General features: G+C 39.4%; 1 protein-coding gene and 1 long non-coding RNA gene across 2 annotated transcripts; one reads left to right on the forward strand and one right to left on the reverse strand.

Annotated features, from left to right (window-relative positions):
• The first annotated feature begins 908 nt into the window (after nt 1–908).
• SNRNP27 (small nuclear ribonucleoprotein U4/U6.U5 subunit 27) lies at nt 909–12,213 on the forward strand. Its single transcript, XM_045446352.1, has 6 exons — nt 909–1,026; nt 2,034–2,154; nt 3,918–4,030; nt 5,065–5,144; nt 10,171–10,235; nt 11,246–12,213. The coding sequence occupies exons 1-6, from the start codon at nt 993–995 to the stop codon at nt 11,298–11,300; spliced, it is 468 nt and encodes a 155-aa protein (XP_045302308.1). The 5' UTR covers nt 909–992; the 3' UTR covers nt 11,301–12,213.
• A 2,562-nt stretch (nt 12,214–14,775) lies between these two features.
• Nucleotides 14,776–15,351, reverse strand: LOC123579711. Its single transcript, XR_006702910.1, has 2 exons — nt 15,251–15,351; nt 14,776–15,193 (listed from the first exon to the last, which is right to left on the reverse strand). It is a non-coding gene; the product is annotated as an uncharacterized LOC123579711 (long non-coding RNA).
• Nucleotides 15,352–17,747: the final 2,396 nt, after the last annotated feature.

Consider the following 17,747-nt stretch of genomic DNA (forward strand, 5'->3'; position numbering starts at 1 on the left):
TAAAAAAAAATGTTTTATGCATGTGGACAAGAACAGGGAAGAAAAATGGGGGCGGGAGGAATAAGAACTGTATCGGGTGTAGGGTATTCAGCTTTACCAGGCCTTTCCATGGTATCTAGCACATTTTAACACCCATCGTGGACACAGAAGATGGGGAAGCCACTGGGAAAGTGTGGCTGGAGGAGCGGAGAGGACCATTCTCTTCTCACCAAAATCTTGTTACCAAAGTGGCAGGGCTTTTTTTTTTTTTTTTTTTTTTTTTTTCTTTTCTTTACTACTCAATACCGTTTGCCAAATAACCAAACATATTTGATGGCAAGCAAGTAATTTATTCAGTGGCCAGAGAATAGAGAAGGGGAGCTCATGCTCCAAAGTCACTTTTTCCCCATTTGGTCTGATGGCCAGGGTTTTATGGGGTTGGAGTAATTACGGGGCTGGTAAACAGCTGACCTGGAGATTTTGAGGGGAAGGGAGAGGAGTCCTCTCAGAACCAGAGTGCCAACTCTTTTCTTCCCCAGAATGGTGCCCTCGAATCTATCAAGGCACTGCTAGCTGTGCTTTTTGTTATTACGATTAGATGGTAATGATCCCGAGGCCATCTGGAAGGTTCCCAGGTAGGCTGCCCTGAATCAAATCGGTGGGTGGGTCACGGGGCGGGGGCAGGAGGCTTGTTTGTGGAGTTTGTGGCTTCCGGCATTTGGCCTTAGTTTCTGGTGGCAAGCAGCACCTGTAAGCAGGGCTCAAAAACTGGGCTTGTTTGGAACTCGTTAGCGAGTCCCTAGTGACAACCTGTGGGCTCAGGAGCCGTGGAATCCGGGCAGGCCGCTTGATTTCTGGGCAGGCTCAGCGCAGCCTGCCTTCTTCAGACGCCGGAACCTTCCAGAGAGACCTTTCTACGTTTTCCAGTCGGCGGTGAAAGCTCAGCGCCCGGCGCTCCCGGAAGTTGTTACGCAATCGTTTCTGGGGCAGGGTGAGGTGGAGGAAGATTCCCAATGGGTCGTAGCCGCAGCCGTTCTCCAAGGAGGGGTGAGTCCAGAAGGACTTGGGCTGGTCTGGGGCTTGGTCGGAGACGTGTCCCCCCTCTTTCCCTCTGCAAGTACGAACGCAACGGAGAGAAGGGCCCTTTTCTCCCGAGAAGAGTGAGAGTGGACAGGGGAACGAGGACCTGAGCCTTATACTCCAGCGGTTTAAAGGCAGTTCCTCCCCAGCCCCTAAGTTAGAGTTCGTGGACACCTTGTCATCCTCATACAGTACCTTGTTATATTTGTGACTGAGGGATTTGAGTCAGACCACGATTCGCTCAATTTCTGGTGGCATTGTGCAAGTCATCCATCCTTTCTGTGTCCGAATTCCCGTAATTGGACAGTGGGGGTGGGGGGTGGGGGTGATACTACCCACCTTTGAAACCTGACTTGAGAATTAATGTCACATGCCATAACACTCAGCACGTGATAATGCCTGGTTCTTGAATGTTCAATGTTAGTTTCCTTCCCAGTTTATATAATAGGAAAATCGACATTTAGAATTTTGCGTTCAAGGAGCTCACCTCGTAATATCTTCTGTCTCCCACCCCCATAAATGAAGCAGTGGGATGTAAAGAACCCAGGACTTCGATCAGGAGATCTGACTTAAACCCTTGATTCTCCCCCTTCTGGTTAGTTTTTATCACCTTCAACTAGTCAAGACTTGATTTTTTAAAAAGTTAATGAGGCCGCGATGCACATACGGCTATTGAGCACTTAAAATGTGCTCAATCCGAATTAAGAAGTGCTTTTTAAGTGTAGAATACACTCCAGATTTCCTATTTAATACGGAAATAAATGTAATATCTCAATTTTTAATATTGAGTACATGTCGAAATCATAGTTGGGATATATTTGGGTAAATGACGTAGTGTTAAAATTAATTTTACCTGTGTTTTTTTAATTTGACGATTAGAAATGGCTGGCATTATATTAATATTGATGGCACAGCTCTAGATATTTGAGGTAATATTTTGACTCTGCAAAAAGATTTTGTGTGTTTGTATTAAGAGCGCAGGCGGTCCCGGTCCACGTCTCGTGAGAGAGAACGCAGGCGCCGAGAAAGGTCCAGGTCCCGGGAGAGAGATCGTCGAAGGAGCCGCTCTCGATCTCCGCACAGAAGACGCTCCAGGTGAATGCAGAAAATAACCAGAAGTTTTACCACAAGTCCCAAAGAAACTAGTCGCTGCCCTTAATTTTGTTTTTTTTTTATCACTAATAAGGCATTTACAGTTTCATGAAATGAGGGGAACTTAAGCCCACCTTATTTTATTTTATTTATTTTTAATTTTTTTAATGTTTATTTATTATTGAGAGACAGAGAGTGAACCGGGGAGGGGCAGAGAGAGAGGGAGACAGAATCGGAAGCAGGCTCCAGGCTCTGAGCTGTCAGCACGGAGCGGATGTGGGGCTGGAACCCATGAGCCACCATGACCTGAGCCGAAGTCCAACGCTTAACCGACTGAGTCACCCAGGCGCCCCTTATTTTATTTTTTTTAATAATTTATTTATTGTTTAATTTACATCCAAGTTAGCATGTAGTGCAGCTATGATTTCAGGAGTAGATTCCCTAATGTCCCTTACCCATTTAGCCCATCCCCCCTCCCACAACCCCTCCAGTAACCCTCTGTTTATTCTCCATATTTAACAGTCTCTTATGTTTTTGTCCAACTCCTTGTTTTTATATTATTTTTGCTTCCCTTCCCTTATGTTCATCTGTTCTGTATCTTAAAGTCCTCATATGAATGAATTCATATGATATTTGTCTATATCTATAGATATATCTATTTGTCTATATCTATAGATAGATCTATATCTATAGATATATATATCTATATATATCTATAGATATAGATAGGTCTATATCTATAGATATAGATAGATAGATAGATAGATATAGATAGATATATATATCACATCTTCTTTATGCATTCATCCATCAATGGACATTTGAAGCCCACCTTGTTTTAAACCCAACATTTCCATTGGTAAAATTGGGTTAATAACACCCTGACCTAGAGTTGCCTTGAGGAGTAAATAAGAAATAGTACATGAAAGACATTAGCATTGGGCTTGGCAGGAGTAAGAAATAAGTGTATTGTATATTGGGGTGTTTCTTTTTTAATTTTTTTTTTTTTAATTTTTTTTTTTTTCAACGTTTATTTATTTTTGGGACAGAGAGAGACGGAGCATGAACGGGGGAGGGGCAGAGAGAGAGGGAGACACAGAATCGGAAACAGGCTCCAGGCTCTGAGCCATCAGCCCAGAGCCCGACGCGGGGCTCGAACTCACGGACCGCGAGATCGTGACCTGGCTGAAGTCGGACGCTTAACCGACTGCGCCACCCAGGCGCCCCTTTAATTTTTTTTTTTTTTAAGTAATCTCTACACCCAATGTGAGGTTTGAACTCATAACCCCAAGATCAAGAGTCACATGCTCCACTGACTGGGCCAGCCAGGGGCCCCTGTTTTGTTTTTACTGACTTTTGGGTATTAAGAGTTTATTCAAGTATATAGCCAAGAATGTGAGATCTTGAAAGAACCTTAGAAATTGACTCTTGATTCTTAGTAAGTGTCAGTTGCTGTTTTAGTCAACTTTTTGTGTGTTTGTAATTATTAGAAACTTTGTTACATTTTCTGCCTTAAAAAATTTTTTTTTTTTAGCCCTAGCTGATGATTAAAGCAGTAAACTATATTTTTGGGTTTTGGTTAACAATCACAGGGCCTAGGCAGAACCTTCTTCCTTATTCTGCTATGGGGAATGGACTCCTCATTCTCTGGAGCCTGGCTTTTGTTCAGCCTTTACCTTTTAGGAGCTCATGTATATCATTGCCAGTCAACACAAGTCACCAGGTATATCTCTCTGCTTCTGACATCTTTACTTCTTCAATATTAGATCCCCAAGACGGCATAGATCCACATCTCCTTCCCCTTCTCGACTAAAAGAAAGAAGAGATGAGGAAAAGAAAGAAACAAAAGAAACAAAGAGCAAAGAACGTCAGATTACTGGTAATGTTATTAGATAAATAACTGTAGGAAAAGCACAGCCTTGTTTAGATAACTTTAGTCATGATAAAATTATGTAAGTGTAATTTGGGCACATTTTTTTTTTTTAATTTTTTTTTTTTCAACGTTTATTTATTTTGGGGAGAGAGACAGAGCATGAACGGGGGAGGGGCAGAGAGAGGGAGACAAAGAATCGGAAATAGGCTCCAGGCTCTGAGCCATCAGCCCAGAGCCCGACGCGGGGCTCGAACTCACGGACCGCGAGATCGTGACCTGGCTGAAGTCGGACACTTAACCGACTGCGCCACCCAGGCGCCCCTAATTTGGGCACATTTTAATATTAAATTTTTTATATTGTTCATTGCATATGGTTTTGAGATTTTGTTATCATTTGTACCTTAGTGAATTCGTATTTAGCTGTGGTGCTCCTGAGATAGGAAGGACAGTTAAAAACATGAGAATATTATATTTTGGAAGTACCTTTAAAACTAGTGTCAAATCTGGTATTAAAGGCTCCAAATATGTCCTTTTAAAGCAGACCTCTCTGGTGGAGGATAGAGAGCACATTCCTTCTTAGCATCTTAAGTTATATTGTGTCCAGACTGAAGAAGAATTTTTTCCATTAGACCCAAGTCTTTAGCTAATTGTTTTGTGTATTCTCTGCTGCTGAGGTGGAATGACTATTAACCTATTGCTACCTTTTTATACAGATGTCCCCCTCTCCCCATACAAAAGTCAAGCATTCCTATGAAACCTTACTTAAGCTGAAATGGCATAAAGCAAAGAGTATCCCTTACCTTCTGAAAGTTTGTGATATGCCAGTTTGCTTTTACAAAAGACCTACATTAGCACAGTAATTGCTTTTTTCTTAAAATTAAAAATCCTCTTTGGGTGTCTTTTGGTTAGCGAAAATAAGTACTAATGTAGGTCTTTCATAAAAGTAAAGTGTTGTACCACAAACATTGGGAAGGCGGGATACCTATATATATAACGATGATAGAGTCTTCAAAAATATTTTTTCTCCGTTATTTTTGCAGAGGAAGACTTAGAGGGCAAAACAGAGGAAGAAATCGAAATGATGAAGTTAATGGGATTTGCCTCTTTTGACTCCACAAAAGTAAGTAAAACATGCAGCCAGTTAAACATTCTGATTTGAATTAATCTATTATTATTATCACATTTTCCTATATTCTTTTGCTGTTGCTTGTAATGTCTTCCATTGATATGAGTCTTGTCTTTAGAAGACATTAAGTATCTATGTGAAGAGCATTGAGAACACAAAGAAGGAAGCAATGAACTGCCATTAGAATTCAGGGACTGTTTGCCTGATATTTGATTTTGATCTTAAAGGTGATCAGATGAAGAGGAGGAAGATCATTTCAAGTAGAGGGAAGAGCTCCTAAAAATGCCGTGTAGGCATGAAGCAGCATAGTATATTGCAGGAATTTCAAATTCAGTGACTGGTAAAAGGGTGCTGATGGGATAGTGGCTATGAATGAAGCTAGAAAGAGGGATGAGGGGTGCCTGGGTGGTTCAGTCGATTCAGCATCTGACTTCTGTTCAGGTCATGATCTCACAGTTTGTGGGTTCATGCCCCACATAGAGCTCTCTGCTGTCACCGTGGAGCCCATTTCGAATCCTCTGTCTCCCTCTCTCTCTGCCCCTTCCCTGCTCGCTCGCTTGCTCTCTCAGTCTCAAAAATAAACATTAAAAAATATCTTTAAAAAAAAGAAAAGGGGGGCGCCTGGGTGGCGCAGTCGGTTGGGCGTCCGACTTCAGCCAGGTCACGATCTCACAGTCCGTGGGTTCGAGCCCCGCGTCGGGCTCTGGGCTGATGGCTCAGAGCCTGGAGCCTGTTTCCGATTCTGTGTCTCCCTCTCTCTCTGCCCCTCCCCCGTTCATGCTCTGTCTCTCTCTGTCCCAAAAATAAATAAACGTTGGGAAAAAAAAAAAAAAGAAAAGAAAGAAAAGGATAGGAAGCAAATCGTGGAAGGCTTTTGATACTCTTAGCCATGCTAAGGAATTTAGAGTTGATTCTTTAGGTGTTGAGGAGAGGAAGCAATGATTTTTAAGCAGGATTACATGTGTGTTTAGTTTATTTTTTTTTTCAAAGTTATTTTCTTTAATGTTTATTTATTTTTGAGAGAGACAGAGCATGAGTGGGGAAGGGCCAGAGAGAAAGGGACACATAATCTGAAGCAGGCTCCAGGCTCTGAGCTGTCAGCCCAAGCCCAACGTGGGGCTCAAACCCATGAGTGGTGAGATGACCTGAGCCTAAGTTGGACACTCAACCAACTGAGCCACCCAGGTGCCCCTATATGTGTGTTTAGAAAGATGAGCCAGGACGGGCACCTGGGTGGCTGAGTCAGTTAAGCATCCAACTCTTAATCTCAGGGTCATGAGTTTAAGCCTTGTGTTGGGCTCCAAGCTGCGTGTGAAGCCTACTTTGGGAGAAAAAAGAAGAAAGAAAGAAAGATGAGCTAGGACAACATGGAGGACAAATGGGAGACAGACGGTTTAGATTGGAGGCAGGGAGAACTGCTGGGTCATGCAAGTGAAAGATGATGAAGGTGTGAACAGAGACCAGAATATTGAGTCCCAGTCAGGAAGTAGAGGTGGGGGGGGGGGGGAGTGGAGTGGGTATGAGAGTGAGTAGTCATTGATGACTCTCAGGTGACAGGCTGAGAGACTGGGGGATAGGCTTAACCAAGAAAGGTCCTAGGAAGGGGAAGTGTTGTTAAGAATTAAATTTAGCTGTAGAGAAAGATGCCATTGGGTAGCTGCATGCATATCTCCTATCTCAGAAGAGAGGAAGATTAGAGAGTGAATGCTGTCTAGCCTTGATCATAACACTGGAGAGAATAAGGAAGTGGGGGAGGAAAAAGAAAGAAGGTTTGTGGAGAAGGAGATGAAGAGGGAAGGAGAGGGGAAATGGAGAGAGGATGTAGAAAGGAGAGAAGGGATAGAGAGAGGGAGCTAGTAAGAATAAACAGGGAGAGGCTGCCTGGGTGGCTCAGTTATTTAAGCATCTGACTTTGGCTCAGGTCATGATCTCACTGTTTGTGGGTCCGAGCCCTGCGCTGGGCTCTGTGCTGACAGCTTGGAACCTGGAACATGCTCTGGATTCTGTGTCTCCCTCCCTCTCTGCCCCTCCTCTGCTTACACTCGGTCTCTCTCTTTCTCTCAAAAATAAACATAAAAAAAATTTTTTTTTTAAATAAAATAGGTGAGAATTCATAGATCCCATAAAAATTAAGGAATACCATGAAGACAAATGATATCAGTTATTTTTGTAAGGACATCTACAAGGATGTTAATTTAGTTTGTATGCAGTTGCCTTTATGGCTGTCATCTATAAAGTCTGCTCCTTTGTGTTTTTCAGTAATGTTTTTTGTGACATTTCATCATTGATCTATCATGATACCTTTTCATATGCCAATGTATTCTCTTATTTTCCCTTTTATTTTCACATTCTGGAAAGCTTCAAAGTTTGGTTATGTTTATTAAATGATAATTTTCTATTTCAGCATGTAAATCAAAACAGGCTAATAATATACAACTCTGCAAATAGTTTTCAAAAGTCAGTAAGCCTTTAGGAAATGAACTTAGTAAAAAGGTTAGCATCGTTTACTTTTTTCTAAGCCAGTCTTTCCAAGTCATGCCTATTACCTATTCTTGGGAAGGCAAAATTATATACCTCAAGTAATTTCTCCCTCTCCCCGCCTCCCCCCCGCCTCCACACACAATACAGTGAAAACAGGAATAGAAAAATAAGACCAAGGGGTGCCTGGGTGGCTCAGTTGGTTAAGCATCCAATTCTTGGTTTCAACTCAGGTCATGATCTCATGGTTCATGGGTTCAAGCCCCACATTGGGCTCTGTGCTGACAGCATGGAGCCTGCTTGGGATTCTGTCTCCCTCTCTCTCTACCCCTCCCCTGCTCACTCTCTATCTCTCTCTCAAAAATAAATAAACATTAAAAAAATTAAAAGTAAGACCAAATATATTCATTTTTAGCTCCACCTCAAATATGTAGCTTACCTGTGCGTGCCTTTAGGCTAGTGGATAAAAATCCTGTGTAACCTAACACAGATACCTGGTAAGTGTGCTACACAGAAAGGGTATACTCTCACGAGCAGTAATGGGGGATGGAGGGAGTTGGAGGTCGCATGTGTTTATGCGTGCATGTGTGTGTGTGTGTGTGTGAGATGGCATTACCCAGTGATGTTCATATATTTAATAGTCATTGTCTGAGCACCTGCAAGTACAGTGGCCTAGGATGTGAGAATGCAAAGGTGACCCACATCCATATCCCTCCATCAAGGAGCTTTCAATCTCATAGGGGAAGTAACATCACGTATATATGCATCATGATAATGCAAGGTAGAAATGGAGGGTATTGTGAGGGAAGCACAGTTAACATTCTGCGGAAGGGTAGAGTGCGCTTTCTGGCAGCTGAATCGTTTGAACTGGGCCTTGAATGATGGCTAAGAACCAGATGGTTGGGGTTCTTGGATGGGGGTTGAGAAGGCAATTCAGGCATGAAGAACAGCAAATACTAAGTTAACTTGGCTAAATCAGAAGACCCATAAAGGAATTAGTGAAAAAGAGGGTAGATGCCACCTAAGAAAGGCCAAGATGTAAAGTGACACTTAACAGTAGCCTCTGTTACTCTGTCTTTAAAAAATTTTTTAATGTTTATTTATTGTTGAGAGACAGAGCATGAGTTGGGGAGGGGCAGAGAGAGAGGGAGACACAGAATCCAAAGCAGACTCCAGGCTCCAAGCTGTCCCCACAGAGCCCGATGCAAGGCCCGAACTCACGAACTGTGAGATCATGAACTGAATCAAAGTTGGACAGTTAACCGACTGAGCCACACAGACGCCCCTAATGTTTATTTTTTGAGAGGGAGCATGAGCAGGGGAGAGGCAGAGAGAGAGAGAGAGAGGGAGACACAGAATCTGAAGCAGGCTCCAGTCTCTGAGTTGTTAGCACAGAGTCCAACATGGGGCTTGAACTCAGGAACGGTGAGATCATGACCTAAGCCAAAGTCGCATGGTTAACCAACTGAGCCACCCAGGCGCCCCTCTGATTCTTTTCAAAAATCAAAATTTGGGGGCACCTGGGTGGTTCAGTTGGTTGAGTGTTTGACTCTTGATTTTGGCTCAGATCATGATCTCACTGTTCACGAGTTCGAGTCCCACATTGGGCTCTGTGCTGACAGCATGGAGCCTGCTTGATATTCTCTCTCTCTCTCTCTCTCTCTGTCTCTCTCTCTCTGTCTCTCTCTCTCTGTCTCTCTCTCTCTCCCTCTCTCTCTCTCTCTCTCTCCCCTCCTCTCCCTCTCTCCCTCCCCCTCTCTGCCCCTCCCCTGCTCGCACTTTCTCTATCTCAAAAATAAATAATACATAAAAAACTTAAAAATCAAAATTCCAAGGCTATTCAAGAAATGGGATCTCAATGAATGGTGACTATTCCAGCTGTGATTTGAGAATGCTATGAGCTAAAGTCCTAAGTTAAATTTTACGTGAATATGAATTTTCCTAGAGAAAATCTATAACTGGTATTTGGTTTCAAAGAATTCTTTGACCAAAAAAGGTTAGGATCAGGGGCACCTGGGTGGCTCAGTCAGTTAAGCTTCTGACTCTTGATTTCCGCTCAGGTCATGATCTCATGGTTCATGAGTTTGAGCCCCTTGTAGGGCTCTGGTTGACAGTGTGGAGCCTTCTTGGGATATTCTTTCTCTCCCTCTCTTTTTCTCTCTCTCTCCCTCCCCCTCTCCCTCTGTCTTCCCTCCCCCCTTCCTCTGCCCCTCTCCTGTTTGCTCACTATCTCTCAAAAATAAACATTTAAAAAAAAAAAAGGTTAGGATCTGTTACCCTATTTCTCTGCATGCCTTGCACATAATCTATACATCATGAATGTTTGTTGGCTTGAATATTTGAATATGTTGCATTATGTAACTAAAATTGTGAACAGAGTTGTAACACTTGAGAATTCATGGAATATCATCAGGATTTGAAAATTCTCACTACCTTATTCATAAATGGATTTTGTCATGTAAGCATGTCTATAGGATCTAGCTCTTTGAAGCACTTAATATGTCCTTTCCATTTTTTATATTTGTTTATTGCTTTTCTCCAGGGGAAAAAGGTGGACGGCTCTGTAAATGCCTATGCCATAAATGTGTCTCAGAAGAGGAAGTACAGGTAGGCTTAGCCCCCATTATTACATTTGAACTAATGATACAAATTATGTGCTTGAGAAAGAATTTATTTATGGGATAATCATGTTTGTAGGAAATGTACCAGTTTCCATATAGTCCTTTGTTTTAATATTCTTTGCTTCTATTCTGGTGTGTTAAAATAATTTCCAATTTATATGTGAACTAATTAACTATTATGGGGAAGGATAGTTAGCTTAAATGTTTTAAAGCTCTACATAGTTCTTCAAAACAGCATAATCTCAATTCTTTAAGCTTTAATTTCATTATAATTATAGGTTTAAAATAGATCCATCCTGAGTTATTTACCTAGATTGATTGTTTAAGGATTTCAACTGTAAATATATTTTTCTTTAAGTATAGGCATATTTTATTAATGCCACAGAACAAACGAGTCCATATGTGAAATCTCACAGAGTTCCTAATGAATTGAAAAGTTAAGACATTATCAAACATTGCCTTTCTCTTCTACCTTTACCATGGATAAAAGACTAATATTCTGATTAATTTAGAATATGCATAATGTAATCTGAGGATGCTGTGAGTTAAAGTGATGACCAGAATCATCATTAACTGTTCCTTGTAAAATTATCTTCAAATAGAGTCTTATGAGGAGAACTAGTACAATATGCAGTTGAATTTACTTGATGGATACCTATTTTGGAGCACTTCTTCATTTCTTACAACTAGGTGTTGATAGGTAACAACCTATAAATATGGGTAACAACCTATACATACGGATTTTTTTCAGTCTGTAAAATCTTTCCAAATAATTTTGAAAGTATGTTTCCATACTTCTATTTGGATTTTAAAGAAATCTGAAAGGCTTTAGATTATTTTGAAAGTGAAATAATATCCTTAATTTGAATTAAATAACCATGAATACTTTTTACCCTAGACTTTGCTATTTTAAAGATGATTTATGTTACTATTTTTTTATAAGAGGAGTTCAGAATTTTTTTTAAATAAACAATGAGTTTTCTCTTCTCATCATAGGCAGTATATGAATCGAAAAGGCGGATTCAACAGACCTTTGGATTTCATTGCATGAGAACTAAAATGTTAAAGAATGGGTTTTTTTTCCTCATCTTGCTCAGAAGAGTGGATTTTGTATTTCGTATTTAATATTCATAAAAAAACATGATCACAGTCTTTACTCCCTGTAAAAGTAAGAAAATGTTATTTATGATGTGTGCATTTCACTTACCCTGACTCAAAAAAAGAAAGGTTAATATTTTTTCCTTTTAGGAAATGTCATTTGGGGCAATCATCAACCCCAGTTTTTTGTTTTTATTGTTGTGGAAGCTGTGTATGTTTTCTTCTTGGATGCTCGTTAGGACTTTTGAAAACACATAAAAGTAATTTGGATGTAAGTTTCTCAAATAAAGCAATACTTCTACCCTTTTGTATTTGATAAATATTTTTATTACTAAATAAAATTATCCCCCTACACATTTTTTTTCCTACATAGATTTATATTTCATTAGTAATTTAAAAATAACTAGATTTTTGTATCTTCTGTGGTTCTTTCCCCAACTATTTACCCCATTTATTACCTTTCCCCCAGTTATTATTTCCTTCATTTATTTTTTCCCCTTTTCAAAAGCAGTACATGCTTATTATATAAAAACTTAGAAGAAACCAAAAACTAAACAGAAAGGCAAAAATCGCCTATAATCTACCCCCAGAAAAATCAATATTTTGGTATATGTCTTTCCAGCCTCTATGGTGTATATTTATTGACACCACCCATGATAGTGGAATTTATATGCTGTTCTCTTGCTAATCTTTTTTCTCCCATGTACTGTGAACATTTTTTAATATTCTTAGATGTTCTTTAGAAACTTTTAGTAGCTACTTGGTTGTATAATAATTTATTAACTAATCTTTTATTAGTAAACATTGGCTTCCCTCCCATGACTTGCTGTTTTAATTAAAACTGAGTAGTATCCCTGTTACATATATCTTTTTGTGCTTGTTGCATTATTTCCTTAGGTTCATTTCTTAGAAGTGGCATTGCTGGGTGAGAACAGGGGTGTATGTGCATGTTTTAGGACTTTTGAGATATATATATAGTTAGAAAGGTAACAACCAACTCTCACCAGTAAAATATGAGCATTCCCATTTCATATATGTACACCAATATTGGGTGTAATAATTTTTTTTTTTTAATTTCCAACCTGGTGGGTAAAATAATACTTGGTTTAATTTGCTCAGTTTCTAAGGAGGATGAACATTTAAAAAATGCGTTAGCCGTATATATATTTTTGTGGAATGCTAATTCCGAATCTTGGATCCACTTGTCTTGTGTCAAGACTTTCTTTTTCTCATTTGAAGGAAGCCCTTTTTATATTGAAGATAATAGCCACTACTCATTCTGTTTCATATCTTGCTGATATTTGAGGCTCTGTGGTTAGATTTTCTTTTATTTTGAGTAAATAATACAAACACATGGAACACAATTCAGATAGAAGAAACGGTATATAGTGATGAGCTAACTGTGTATCCTTTCAGAGATATTCCATATATATACAAACGTGTATATATCTTATTCAAATGTAAGCAGACTCTACACCCTTTTGCATCTCACCTTTTTTTTACTTACTAGTACATCTTAAGATAGTTTCTTATCAGTACATATAATAGCACCTCTTTATTAAGGGCAGGAGTTCTAGTTCATTATACGATGGACTATAATAGTCCCCACTGATGAGCATTCATTTTTTTTTAATCTTTTACTATTTTTTTTAAGTTTATTTATTTTGAGAGAAAGAGCACAAGCAGGAGAGGGCAGAGAGGGAGAGAGAATCCCCAGCAGGCTCCGCACTGTCAGCACAGAGCCTGATGGGGCTTGAACCCACAAAACCGTGAGATCATGACTTAAGCTGAAATTAAGTCAGATACTTAACCAGCTGAGCCACCCAGGTGCCTCCTTTTACTATTTTTAAAAATTCTAAATAAACCTTTTTTTTTAATTCTATAATCACTATCATATGTAAATTATTTTACAAGACTTTTTAGCTGGTTTTTTAAATCCTTATTGCATCTGAAATGTGACCGCTTACTGTAGTTCTTCAAAAACTTTCCTGACAAGTTCATTTCCTGTAAAGAAAATAGTAGTACAGGGGCTCCTGGGTGGCTCAGTTGGTTAAGCATCTGACTGGCTTAGGTCATGATCAAATGGTTTGTGGGTTCAAGCCCCACATCAGGTTCTATGCTAACAGCTCAGAGCCTGGAACCTGCTTCAGATTCTGTGTCTCCCTCTCCTATTTGTGCTCTCTCTCAAAAAATAAGCATTTAAAAATTAAAAAAAAAAAAAAAGAATAGTATGACTACATTACATAATATAGTGTACAAAGCACCTTGGTTTATATAATCCTTATAAGATAGAGCAGGTACCATGATCTCCATTTCCCAGATGAGAAGGCTGAGGCTTTCAGACCAGATATTCAGACTAGAAAGCCCAAAATATTGGCACTTATGCTACATAATGCCTTCAGTGCTTAAATATTTGAATGTGTTACATTAGTTGCACAACTTTTAGTGCCCATTGCACAAGTGTCACTGTCCCAGGTGGTTAGATTATTTTGCTTGGAATTTTTGCCAACTGAGCTAAATAATTACTACCCTACCCCTACTTACCAAAAAAGCTGTCTATCTCTAAATTATCCATGATAAAGACTATTTCTGACCACATTTGTGTACACTTAAGGAAGGCAAATCCAACTGTGGTTTTAATAAGGAAGCTAAAACTTCTGAGATAAAATAATATACCCAAAACCAAATTACAAGTTTTTGGATTGTCATCTTAGTGAGGTGTTCATAGGGATTTGACTTGAGATCCTCAAAGCAGCATACTTTGTGAAGTATGTGAGGGTTGCCTGGGTGGCTCAGTCAGTTAAGCATAGGACTTGGCTCAGGTCATGATCTTACAGTTTGTGAGTTCAAGCCCCTCACTGGGTTGTCTGCTGTCAGCACAGAGCCTGCTTCAGATCCTCAGTTTCCCTCTCTCTCTGCCCCTACCCTACTCGCATGTACATTCTCTCTCAAAAATAAACCTTTTTTTTTTTTTTTAATTGAAAAAAGAAAGAATGTGAGAATACCTGGTAGGTGAGTAGGTTTGCTGTCCATAGCTAACACCAAGAAGTGGAAGAGGAGGACATCTTTGAACATCCAGAGATAAGACACCTATGATCCTAAGGGAAGTCCTGGTTTAAAGGAACTTTTATCCATCAGATCATCTGATTCTGTAAGAATAACAAATAAGGAGCATCTTTGTCTTCCTGTAACAAGTTGCTACCTCTCCGAGACATAAATTGTGCCATATCTTCTGTTTCCAAGTATCTAAATATTGAAATTCTCTGGGACTCAATTCCTGGACTCTCCATTCTCTCCTTTAGTGAGTCTTCAGTGTGCCTTCAGATGTCTTCTGTTATGGCTCTCAAATTTATACTTCCAGCCTGGCCATTTTACTGAATTACAGGCTTGTATGTGCACCTAGATTATTAGGCACCTCAAAGTTAAGGTTAACTGAATTCTCATTTCCCTGCACAGCCTTCTCTGATGCTTCCCCAACTCAGTAAATGGCCCATCCATTCACTCCTTGGCTCAGACCAAAATCCTTAGGGTCATCTTTGATTTCTCTTTTTCCCGTGCCCTACATTTGGTTCATTAACAAACTTTTTGGCTCCAACCTCAGAGTATATATTTTGAATCCAACCACTTTTTTCCCCCCAATTTATTGAGGTATTATTGACATATAAAATTTTAAGAAATGTAAGTATGCCATCACAGTGATTTGGTAGGCATTGAATCCAACCATTTACTACCTATACTAACGTAAGCCATCTCTCTTGCTCGGAATACTGCAATAGCCTTCTAACAGCCTTCCTTCTTTTACCGCCTTGGTTTATTTGTATTCTCCACCTAGCAGCAGAAGCGAACCTTTTATTTTTTTATTTATTTTTTTTTTTATTATTATTTTTTTTTTTAGAAGCGAACCTTTTAAAATGTGCATCAGGTCACGTTGCTCCTGGCTCCAGTGGTTTTCTGTCATTTAAAGCCAGTCCTTACTGTAGTGTACAAGCCTATACGGTCTGGACCCTGGCTTCCCACAGCCTCATGCCTTGCTATTGCCCTTGGCCATCCTGCTGACCTTGCTGTTCCTTGAGAACAAGTGTGAGTCTACCTCAAGAGTCTTCCCACTTGCTCTTCCTCCTGGAATGTTCCTTTCTGCTCCCCCACCTCCACCCCAATTTGTGTTTGTAGCTTCTTTAGGTCTCTGCCCCAAATAAGGTCATTCCTGACCACCCTATCCAGAACAGCAACCCCCTTCCCTCTCTGCCTTTTTTTTTTTTTACTGTTTTACTTTTTAAAAATTACATTTAAAAATTACATTAAAAAAAATTTGAGATATACACATACCACAGAATTCATCCTTTTACAGTAGTCCCATTTCAGTGGTTTTTAGTATATTCAGAGTTCTGTATCACCACTGTCTCATTCCAAAATACTTCATCACCCCAAAAAGAGACCCAATACTCAATTAACAGTCACTCTTCAGCACCTGTCCTTAAACAGGTCTATTGATTCCTTCCTCAGGAATTTTGAAACTGGAACTGAGTGGAACACATCCTCTCTCTCTAAGTGGCTACACTATAAATGTTAACTTGGACACCTTCATCCCCCACCCCAGAAATCGCTAATGTACTTTTTGTCTCTAAAGATGTGCCTTTTCTGGACATTTCGTATGAATGGAATCATACAGTGCATGGCCTTTTATATCTGGTTTCTTTTACTTAACAATATTTTCTAGCTTTGCTCATATTGTGTCACTACTTCATACCTGTTTATGGTCAAATATTCTGGGAATATACCATATTTTTATAACTCATCAGTTGATGAGCATTTGTATTTCACTTTCTGGTTTTTATAAATAATAATGCTGTTGGGGTGCCTGGGTGGCTCAGTCAGTTGAGCATCCAGCTTCGGCTCAGGTCATGATCTCACAGCTCGTGAGTTGGGGCCCCGCGTCAGGCTCCAGCTCGGAGCCTGCAGTCTGCTTCAGATTCTGTGTCTCCCTCTCTCTGCCCCTAACCCACTTGCATTCTGTCTCTGTCTCTCAAAAATAGAAAAACATACAAAAAAAAATTTTATAGTAAAATAAATAATGATGCTGTGAACATTAGTATGTTTTTGGGTGAACATGTTTTCAGTTCTCTGGGATATAGGACTAACAATGGAATTTCTGGGTCAGGTATGGTTTGGCTTTTTGAGGCATAAACCGTTTTCCAAAGCAGCTACACTGATTTTCCATTCCCACCAGCATGTGTGAAGGTTCCAGTTTCTTCACATGCTGTGCGAGGTTTCCTTTTCCTTAGAGTACTTATCATTCACTGCCTGACACACTGTATTCATTTATTACAGTCTGGTTCTTACACTAAACATCCAGCTCTGAGGATTGGGACTTTTATCTTGTTTGCTGCTATAGTCCCAGCACCACACAGTGCCTGGCACCAGGTAAAGCACCCGATAAATATTTGCTCAATCCATGAAAATAGTTCAGTAATCTTTTTTTCTCTTAACCACTTCTTTTGATTTTTATGTTAACCCAAGTAATAAATGGACACATTTTTCCTAGAAAAAGTTTAAAACATGATGACAACGCTGAATCCCTTTTAACAGTACCCATAAGTCCCGGTCCTTTTGCCCCATCTTCACTATGAATCCTTTGCGGTGAATCCAGACCTTTGTCTATGCAGCTATGTATGTAACAAAGTTGCAGGTAAGGAAAATGCATAGTTTGGACTTTTTTTTTTTTTTTTTTAACATAAATAATATACTGTAGGAACGTTTTGCAGCTTATTTACTCAACACCGTCTTGGACGTCTTCCCATGCCAATATATATCTCTAGTTTTTTAAACTGCTACAATAGTGTTTTGTGTAATGTACCAGCACTATTTAGCTATTGCTCTGTTTTTAAAATCACAAATATATGTGGAGTAACCAATTTTTGGAAAGCAGAATTTTAGCTTTTTTTCTTTTATATTTATTCAATTTTTGAAAGAGTACAAACAGGGGAGGGGCAGACAGAGAGGGAGACACAGAATCTGAAGCAGGCTCCGGGCCCTGAGCTGTCATCACAGAGCCCAAGGCACCCCAGAATTTTATAGGTTTTTAAAGCTTAACATCATGATACTAGATCATCCAATAATATCACATGGGAGCATCCAAAGTAGCCACAAAAAGGGAATTACTATTATGAAAGTCGCAAATTTTGGTCCTGATTTTTACACGTCAAAGAATAAAATCAATTCCTCAGAAACGTATAAAACAAAATTCGCTATTTAATGTTTGTTTATTTTATTTTATTTTATTTTATTTTATTTTATTTATTTTATTTTATTTTATTTTATTTTATTTTATTTTATTTTATTTTATTTTATTTTATTTTTAAGAGAGAGCGAGACAGAGCGCAAGCCGTGGAGGGACAGAGAG

This window comes from Leopardus geoffroyi, chromosome A3 (assembly GCF_018350155.1).
Source record: "Leopardus geoffroyi isolate Oge1 chromosome A3, O.geoffroyi_Oge1_pat1.0, whole genome shotgun sequence".
NCBI classification, from domain to species: Eukaryota; Metazoa; Chordata; class Mammalia; order Carnivora; family Felidae; genus Leopardus; species Leopardus geoffroyi.